Source organism: Danio rerio, chromosome 1, assembly GCF_049306965.1.
Source record: "Danio rerio strain Tuebingen ecotype United States chromosome 1, GRCz12tu, whole genome shotgun sequence".
Lineage (NCBI taxonomy): Eukaryota > Metazoa > Chordata > Actinopteri > Cypriniformes > Danionidae > Danio > Danio rerio.
Genome location: NC_133176.1, coordinates 54,816,918 through 54,827,500, shown reverse-complemented (window position 1 = coordinate 54,827,500; position 10,583 = coordinate 54,816,918). Strand labels below are relative to the sequence as shown.

Here is a 10,583-nt window from a genome sequence, read left to right as displayed (position 1 = left end):
TTTATTGTTGATTATTATGCTAATTTATTTATTGCTGTAAATATTTTTCCCAAGTGCATTTAGTCTAGTTTACCTATAATTATTAACCATTTAAACTGCACTTTAAGCTGAAAACTGGTATCTTGCAAAATTACTAAGTATGTACAGGCGGCATGGTGGCTCAGTGGTTAGCACTGTCGCCTCAAAGCAAAAAGGTTGCTGGTTTGAGTCTCGACTAGGCCAGTTTTTCTGTGTGGGGTTTGCATGTTCTCCCTGTGTTCGAGTGGGTTTCCTCCGGGTGCTCCGATTTCCCCCACAGTCCAAAGATATTATGCACTATAGGTGAATTGGCTAAGCTTAATTAGCCTTAGTGTATGAGTGTGAATGAGATGTATCACAGTGATGGGTTGCAAATGGAAGGGCATCTTCTGCATAAAACATATGCTGGATGAGTTGGCGGTTCATTCCGCTGTGGCGACCTCTGATTAATAAAGGGACTAAGCCAACAAGAAAATGAATGAATGAAGTGTCTCTGGGTTGCAACTGGAAGGGCATCTACTGTGTAAAACATATGCTGGATAAGTTGGCGGTTCATTCTGCTGTGGTGAAGCCGAAGGAAAACAAGTGAATATGTAAAGAAAAGACAAAGCAAACAATCTTGAGAAACATTTGAAAAGGAATTAAAATTTGACATGCAGGAGGGCTAATAAATGTGCGTTCATCAGTATATAGACATGATCCGTATCTTGTAACTTGGCAAACGTTTTTTTCAAGTCCATTCAATAAGATCCAGAAATGGGACTGTGATTTTCTTCCGTTTCAAGCAGGAGTCTTGAGTTTATCTGCACCCCTCCCTCCATCACACTGTGATGAATGGCCTCTCCTCTTTCATTTCTCTTTTCCGCGTCTCTTTCGTTTGAGGGAAATTCCCTGTAGGTCCGGGTCTCCAGGAGGAGCTGTCAGAGGAGTAATGGATGGTGTTTTGATAAGGGTGAGTTCGACCCTTGAGGAACCCCCAGCCGATCCGCTCCTGGCTTCTAGAGACTCGCACTAATTACAGCCCCCTCATTACAGACAAATGCTTCAAAGCAGAGCGCGGCTAAAACAGTAGCATCATGATGATGATGAGGAGGTAAATACAGGCTAAACTAAAGGCACTGCTTGCTGAAGAAGTGAAAGCTGGGTTCTCCTGCCATCTCGTACTGTTGAAAGTGTTCAGTCGTGGAAATGGGAAGTGTGTAGTTGGAGTGAGATTTCATTGATCGCATTTGATGAATGAAGTCTCAAAACTTGCTTCTAGGGACTTTGTGGTGCTGATTTTTGAGAAGTATTGGAGAAGTATTTGCTTCGTCTCACTTTTTGTCACATCTTTTGCTGTTTAATTTTATGATATCTTGTTGTTTTTTTCTGTTTTTGTTTTTTCTGGATTCTTTTTTGCTGTTTTTTTTTTAATTGTTTAAATATATTTTTTTTTACTATTTTAGAATTTCCTGGAATCAGTTTTTATGTTATTTTTCTTATACTTTTTTTCCCCTTTTTTAAATTTTAGATTGATTTCTTTTTTTGTCTTTTATTTTTTGACTATTTTAATGATAAAAATGTACTGTATCATTACAAATGCATGCCCGACCAATTTAAACCATGAAACCTTCACAATCATTCTAATCACAAAAGGGGTTCTAGGGACTAGGTGGTCCTGGTTTTCAGAGGTATTGGCGAATTTGCTTTGTCTCACTTTTTTGTCACATCTTTTGCTGTTTAATTTGAAGAAATCTTGTGGGCTTTTTCAGTTTTTGATTTTCCTGAATTCATTTTTTTTTTCTGGATTTTTTTTTTTTTTTTACTTAATTGTGTAAATTTTCTGTGTTAGATTGTCTTGGAATCAGTTAAAAAAATATGAATTATTTTTTATTATTTTAATCCATTTTATTTCTGTTTTAGCTTTTCCTTAATTAATTTTTTTCTTTAACTTTAATTGTTTAAATATATTTTACTCTGCTTTAGATTTTTCTGCAATCAGTTAAAATCTTTTTTTCCTGGTCTTTGTTTGTTTGTTTGTTTGTTTATTAATTTATTTATTTTTATTCTATTTTATTTCTATTTTAGCTTTTCCTTGCTTAATTTGTACTTTTTTTTTACTTTTTGATTAATTTAATTTTACACTTTTTTGTCTTTAATTTGTTTTAATGTTTTTTAATGATAACATTTAATTTGAAAATACAATTGCATATCATATCAATTTAAGCCACGAAACCTATTCAATTTTAATCCATTTATCAACAGCTCGACAAATAAAAATAACCATTTTTGAAACCCTACTAAATAATTTCACTTTTTCTCTAAAATTCTTTTTAGGTCTTGGTAAATAATTAATAATGACTGCGACCTTTACTTTTTTAGTTGAATCTTTGTATAACTAATATGTTATATTAGTATGTATAAAATGTTACCAGATAACCAGATAACAGTAACTTATTAAAATAAGTTCAAGCAATATGTGCTTAAAAAAATGTGTTGTCTTGACTTTTTGTCCTTACATTTTTACAGTGTATTAGAATTCCTTAAAATATACAGTAAAATTTTTAAAATAGTTATAACCTTACTTTTTAAAATAAAGTAACATAAAAACATTCGTCATCATGAAGTGTATCAAACATAAACGTGGAAAAAAACACTCTTTTTTTCAGCTATACAGTCTGCTTATTTTTTGAGCACTAAACTTTAAGCACTTTGTTTTCATGGAAAAAAAAACACCACAAAGCTCCAAAATGGAAAAAAAAGAAAAATAATGCAGTCAAACTGACTCATGTGTCATAAAAAAATCATAACAGCATATGGGGTTTTGCAGAACAATAAGTCTGAAAAAATAATGAACCACTAAACCCAATACTTTCGGTCTGTCTGCGACTGAATGAAGACGTAATCAGAAGGTAAGTGGTTGCAAAAAATGTTTATAGGCTAAATTTAAACAAACAAATTAAGTTGAACATTACTACATTTCATTTGTTTGCTTAAATTCAGCCTATATAAATTGTTTGCAACCGCTTACCTTAGCAAACCCAGTGAATATTTTTTTTTCTTCACTGTGACAAACATGAATACGGAGTTTAAGGATGATCAGAACACAGAGAACGTCTGCAGTGTGTTTGTGTATTTGCTGGAGCTCAATGCATCAGGCGACTGTACTGGAATAAAGGCTGTGCTCCTTCTTTAACACATGACCTTTGACTCTCTAATGATCTCAGGGAATGCTGTAACGTCATCAATCTGCATGCTTACCTCCGTCACCGGCGCCTGATGGAAAGCCTGTGTCTACAATCTCCTTCATTGTTTACCTAAAACCTCCCTCAATCAAGTGTGTTCAGGTTCTCAAACATGTATATCTGTGCATTTGCTTCTAAAGTATGTTTAAATAGGGCTGCATGACACTGGATATCAGTAGAAATCAGAATTTTTAAACCCCCTTTGATTTTTGTTTCCTTTTTTTAGAAATTTCCCAAATGATGTTTAACAGAGCAAGGAAATTTTCACAGTATGTCTGATAATATTTTTTCTTCTGGAGAAAGTCTTATTTGTTTTATTTCGACTAGAATAAAAGCAGTTTTTAATTTTTTAAACACAATTTTAGAAACAATATTATTAGCCCCTTTACGCTATATTTTTTTGATTGTCTACAGAACAAACCATCGTTATAGAATAACTTGCCTAATTATCCTAACCTGCCTAGTTAACCTAATTAACCTCGTTAAGCTTTTAAATGTCACTTTAAGCTGTATAGAAGTGTCTTGAAAAATATCTAGTCAAATATTATATACTGTCATCTGTGCAATAGACCAGCTGAAAGCAGGTCTAAAGTCCAGACCAGTGCAGAGCAAACTAGTTGTGTGCCTCGTTTACACATTGCTTAAATCATGCAGGATGTACAGCAATAGACAAGTATCTTTACAAATGAAAAAAATTGCCTTCATGCCTTCATCATCTCAGGGGGCTTTATTTAGTTTATTCATGACAATTTGCTTTGATGTAGTGTTATCATTATTATTAGTAGTAGTAGTAGTTTTTATTATATGCATATTTATATTTGTTTTATTAAAAACAAGCTTAAATTTGTCCACCTGTCAAGTTTTAGACCATATGGGGCACAGCATGTGTGTTTGAATATAACTCAGTTTTTTGACCACACTTCGTTTTTATTGTTAATTTATTCGTTTGCTAAAAATTAGAACTGAATTTAGAAACAGTTTTGAAACAAATCTTTGAGCTTAACAAACAAAATAAATTATGTAGGTTAATAGATGTCTGTGCGTACAACACTGTTTCCTTATCCACGAAAGAGAGAAAGTGAAAGTAAAGGACAATTGGAGGAGGCTCATTCTTTCATTCTCATGCTGCAGATGCTCTGTTTAACTGTTTTCTCGCTAGTGAAGCGCTCAGTTTTTATGTAATCAGCAAATGTGCTATGGCGCGACGCAATAGACTCTTAAAGGCAATGGGAGATGAGACTCTGACTGGTTTATTCTCAAAACACACCAATAACTCATTAAGAGAATAAGCTTAACCTTGTTAGACTATGCGCCGCGGGGCAGAGTGGATTTTCCCATTCGTAAAATAGCAAACGTGGATTCGGATACGCCCTTAATGCTTTTGCGCCATGCACTTCAGACTTTGCGCCTAGATCGTTAAAATAGAGCGCAAGGAGTTTTTATGTGATTTTCTAAACTACTAGTGTTTTGAATTTAATGAAAGCTTAATAATCGTGATAACCGTGAAACCGTGATTATTCCTCAGACTATAATCGCATAACCAAAATGTATAATCGTTGCATCCCTACACAGGATGTACAGCAATACGCAAATATCTTTGCATATGAAAAAAATAAATAAATAAATGATTAAAATGTTACAGAAATTAATATTTTCAGAGGGTGGGGGGGGGGGGGTCAGTTCATTCATGACAATTTGCATTTGTATAATGCTATTATTAGTAGTAGTATTGACCACACTTCGTTATTATTGTTCATTTATTCGTTTGCTAGAAATTAGAATTGAATTTAGACATAGTTTTGAAGCAAATCTTCGTGGTTAAACAAAATTAATTATGTAGGCTAACGGATGTCTTCAGTGGAGTGCGTACAACACCGTTTCCTTATCCACGAAAGTAAGTAGTAAAGTAAAGGGTAAAAAAATATATACAGAAGTCGTCTTGCAAATAAAAAAAAGTAATTTCACTTCCTAAAATGCTGCTTATGCTGTATGTGCTTCCTGTCCTCTGTTAACTTTTAATCATAAATGACAAAAAGAATGCATCAGCAATGCTCAACTTCAACAGCGCTGTTTTTATGTCAGACTTTCTGCTCTGCTGCTTCACATCTGCTGTCAAGAAGGGAACAAAGTACCCACTAATTACCCAATCCAAATCACAGGCTTTATGTGGGCCGCATATGAGCTGGTGTTTATGAGCTGGTGTGAGCGCTTATTTGTTTGGAAGGAGATTCAACAAGTTTCCCAATGAGAGAGAGAGAGAGAGAGAGAGGAGGAAAATAAGCATGCAGAAAAAAGCACTTGCTGTGAATAAAATAAGGCTAGCAGGAGGGGGTGGGGTTCTAAACTATCCCGCCCACTTTACCATGGAAACTGTAATCACACCATACACATGACAACAGTAAGGAAACCCTGCCTGCGTTTCAACCCCATATATACCGTTACACTGGTCATTAGTGAATTCTATGTGTGTGTGTGTTCGCTAACTAGCCTCTAGGCATTGTGGGAGCGTCACTGAGCTTGAAATAATATGGCCGTGCAGGTACAGACATGTCGGCGTGAGCGTCTTATCTTATTCTGTGCATCTGTAAGCTGTTTTATAGTCCTATGTGTGTGTATTGATGACCTTCAGATTAAGCTTCTAAATAAAGCAGCACATTTTTAGATAAGTACACAACAGCTTCCCTGATAGGAAGTGTATGTTGTAAGAACGTTCTGCTAATGTTAAGATATACACGAAAGCTTTTTATTTTTATGTTTTTCTTGGTAATGGGACATTCCATTTTAGAAGCATTATTGAAATGGAATATTCTCGGAACATTCCAAAAATCGAAAGAACATTTCAACATTCCAAAAAAAATGTTATGTTTAAATTTTCAAAAGAAGCAAACATTTTGAAAACATTGTTCACTGTTAAAATTTACTACCCTTTTGTTAGGTTCATAATGAAAACATCCACTGAATTAAACTAGAGTAAAAATGCATCAGATAAATACTTATTTAAAATTTTTTTTGCATAAATCTGTAGATGAACCTCAGTCCTGATCAAAACTACAAAATGTTTTTTTTAAAAATACAGCATTTTAACTCTTTAATTGCCAAATTAATAAATGATGTCACCGATTTGGTGAAAAAAAAACACAAAATGCCCTATGTTCAACATAAACAGTAATTGTGAACTGGATTTTTTAAACCTTTTATGACAGTCTTGAACATGTGAACGATTAGTAAGGACATTGGCTTTGATGCATTGTTAGATTTTCTTTTTTGTCCCTGATTTACTGTTGGTGGCTGTTTTTTGCCCCATTGACTTCCATTATAACCACATTTGATGGTGGTTATAATGTTCAATACAGTCTTTATTTTTGTTTAAACCATGTAGTTCTAAGAGCTGAGATGCATTTTTGATTTTTTCAGACACATCAAGTTAAGTGCGTAAACGTCACTCTCACACACTCACACACCCACATACACACACTTTAATCTGCTGTTATACTCCATATAAAATCCAGAAACTATGGTTTTTTTTGCTGCACAGGCTAATCTAAAGGGTTAATAGAGCCAACTAATGATCAACAGTAAAAAAAAAAACTAACTTGACCTCTTCCCAAGAGGGAAAACCACAAACAATGAAAAATCCATGATTATTTGGCGTCATGGTTTTGCTATTAAAAAAAATGTGGTTATAATGGATCTCAATGGGGTAAAAACAGCCAATAACAGTAAATTTAGAAAAAAAAAGAAAATTAATCAAAAGTAATGCATCAAAAACAATGTTGTTTTTCATGTCCAAGACTTTGATAAAAGGTAAAATAAAGAATAATTCTAGTCCACAATTAATTTTTATATTGAAAAAACATAATTTTGTGTGTGTTTTCACTAAATCAGTGACATCATTTATGAATTTGCAATTAAAGAGTTAAAATCCTGTAATTTTCTAAACAATTTAGTAGTTTTGATCAGGACTGAGGTTAAGTAACAGATTTATGCAAAGAAATAAAAAATATATTTATCTGATGCATTTTACAGCAGTTTAATTCAGCGGATGTTTTCATCCCGAATATAGAGTAACAGATTTGCCCGGAGTATATTATTGATATTTTTTTTTTTTAATTCAAAGGATTTTCTTAGCATATAAGTCAAAATAAGATGTGTCACTAAAAATCATTTTGCTAGCTGAACACAGAAAAAGTTATGGCCAAGATAAAGACTCAAAATCACCCCTGACTGGATAAAAGCATCCCCAACAGCACATAAGAGTTAACGTTACAGGCTTCATCAAGTCAAAACTTTTTAAGACCATTATGAATGAAAATTCACATTTTAACACAACAAAATGCTAATTTTTATTACCGATTGGGTATACGCTTTAAATGGACAAGGGAAAATTGCGACCTGTTAAAAAGTATTTAAGTCCTACAACAGCATATTTCAGTGAATTGAAGACTTTTTAAGGCCCTAAATTTAGTTTTTGACATTCATTATAAATTTGAGAGACATTTGTCAAAACATTAGCCAATATATCCCTTATTAGTGAGATTACAGTATATTGATTGATATTGTATGTAATCACATTATATGCATTAATCTTGGGCAATTTTTGCTGTAATTATGTCATTTACATTAATACTGATTACAGCTGAATAACTAAACCACTATAAATACCCTAAGTTCCATATAACAGCCATCTTCGTTTTGAAGAATCCCCCCTTCCACCCCTACTCCTCCTCCTTTCCTAGACAGGTGGCAAAGAGGCCCAGTGGTTAGCACTGTTGCCTCACAGCAGGAATGTCACTGGTTCTAGTCCTTACCAAGCCAGCAGACTTTTCTGTGCAGAGTTTACACATTCTCCCCGTGCTCACGTGGGTTTCCCCTGGGTTCCCCGGTTTCCTCCCATCGTCCAAAAACATGCAACTTAATTGACTAATCCAAATCAGCACCATTGACATGCTCCTATAGTAAGTAGTTATCTCTTAAGAGCAATCACTATCTGTTCATTAGCAACTACAGCAGGGGAGTTCTCAAGATCTACCTGAGCTCAAATCCCCCCTCTTTATAACCAATCTTCAACTAAGTGTGAACTTTTGAAAGTTCATCGTGTGCCATTTTGGTTTTTACACAACAAGGTAACACACAGTGTTCAATTAAGACCTTAAAAGTGTAATCATTGGGAAAGCAGAGACGTGTTTTACCGTGAGGTGCTGGAACAGCCATGCTCTCATGATATTGGTTGCCACTTTGGGAAAAATTCCTCTTTTCTTGTTATTCTTCCTCTCTTTATCGGGGTCTTCCTCCTCTCCTGTGCTAGGAGAGGCGACACTCTGATCCAGAAAGTCACCTAAAGAAAGAATAATAAGAATAATTTCAGGACTGGAGGTATTTTGATGACATTTCTATGTGGAGTTTGCATGTTCTCCTCGTGTCAGAGTGGGTGCTCGGGCTTCCCACAAAGTCCAAAGACATGCACTAAAGATGAATTGGGTTAACTAAATTGGCTGTAGTGTATGTGTGTGAATGTGAGAGTGTATGGGTGTTTCCCAGTGCCAGGTTGCAGCTGAAAGGGCATCCGCTGTGTAAAACATATGCTGGATAAGTTGGCGGTTCATTCCGCTGTGGCGACCTCTGATGAATAAAGGGACTAAGCTAAAGGAAAATGAAGTTATGAAGTATTTTGATCGTATATAAATATTCAATTGCTTTTCCTGTTTTATGATCGTCAAAAACTTTCTAGCAAATGCAAATCCATATTTAGTTTGACATAACTCCATAATTATACATCGAAAGCATGAGTAAACCTAATTTGAGCATGATTACGCTGTTTTTCTTTCATCGCAAAACATTACGATCACATTATTTTTATCATCCCCAAATTAGATCATTAGCTATAATTATTTGAGCTTCTGTTTAATATAATATGGTAGCAACATCAGAGGAGCCCAATTTTCCTGTCAAACCAGTAACTTCTGCATTTAAAACAATGCCTTCCATAATGCAAAATAAGAAAAAGACAACAACTTTGAGTTTCATAGGGGAAAATAACACATTACAAAAATTCGTCTATCCCACATGGGTGAGAAAATTGCAAGGGTGTTGATTTGCTCTCGATATTGGTGGGGACATACATCCCTTGAGCACATGTATTGAACTGCACAAACTCTGTTACATGCTTTTAAACACATGAAAAAAGGTTTAAACACGTAATAATACAAATAACAATTAATGAAACATGTCCTATGCTGCAAAAGTCAATTTACACGAATGTCCAGAAATTTAAAGAGACACAATAGGCAATTTAACCGTTTTATCCCTATTATCTATTATATACACCTATGGATTTAACCCTTTGAGTACATCCAGGTTACAAAGGGTTGATGGAGCATAATTTTATTATGAAGGCGATTAAATTATTGGTGGAGACATTTCAGTAAGTGGTGGATATTGGTGGGGATAATATCCATTAAAATTCTACGCCCTTGGAAAACAGAGGCTCACACACAACAGCAAAACATAAATACATTTGCACAATTATTTAAAAAATCATATTTAAAAAAACAATGGCTGTGGGAATAAATGTCTCTTTGTACTTAGGCTTTTTTGCTAAAGGGACTTATACTGTCTACTAGATGGATATACTCAGGAATCTTGTTAAGGATGGGAAGAGTAGTGGAGGTTTTTCTTTATGTCGCTGATATTAATAAATCAGTGAGAGGTGTTTGTCTCTCACCAATTATTTTTCTCGCTACATATACTAATCTTAAAAGGTTATTTCTGCTTTGTACAGAGAGGGAGTTACACCGGGCTACAATGTTAAAAGTAAAGACAGATTTGATAAGTGAATTATATAAGACAATCAAAATGTCCTTCTTAATATCAAAACCTTCAGAAAAAACTAAAAAAACAACCTTAAAGAACCTCAGCTACCTGGATAAGCTGATAACATAGATGTTAAAGTTGATGGTAAATTTGAATAACAGCGTTTAATTTGAATATTACTTATAAAGTTACTTCACACCCCATTTCACATGCAAAGGCAGCATTTACATAAGTTTTATGCATCCCAAATATTCTCACTGCAATAAAGCCTGTTCATTTGAATGTCATAATTTAGGCACTTTTTTTCCACATGCAAAGGAGTCGACACAGAAACTTTTTTTCTTGATTAAAAAAAAAACAAGTTAATGAAGATGTTCCTGTTTTAATTGAACCTTTTTTCTCATTGTTTGTCATTTAACATGCAAGTAAATGTAAAAAATAACCTTTAATTTTATGCATCAAAAAGTCTGTTTCACTTCAATAAGTGAAGTTTTTTATAAACTAATTTCGAGAGGATAACATGCTTATGAT

At 34.1% G+C, this 10,583-nt stretch overlaps 1 protein-coding gene across 12 annotated transcripts in view; it reads right to left on the bottom strand.

The window, feature by feature from the left end:
- The window catches only part of meis1a (Meis homeobox 1 a), an 89,455-nt gene that overhangs the window by 20,020 nt on the left and 58,852 nt on the right, over window positions 1-10,583 (bottom strand). For all 12 annotated transcript variants that reach the window (XM_073952373.1, XM_073952383.1, XM_073952385.1 and 9 more), the window contains one exon: window positions 8,432-8,577. In XM_073952373.1, the coding sequence (XP_073808474.1) occupies window positions 8,432-8,577 (146 nt within the window). The remainder of the gene's footprint in view (window positions 1-8,431; window positions 8,578-10,583) is intronic.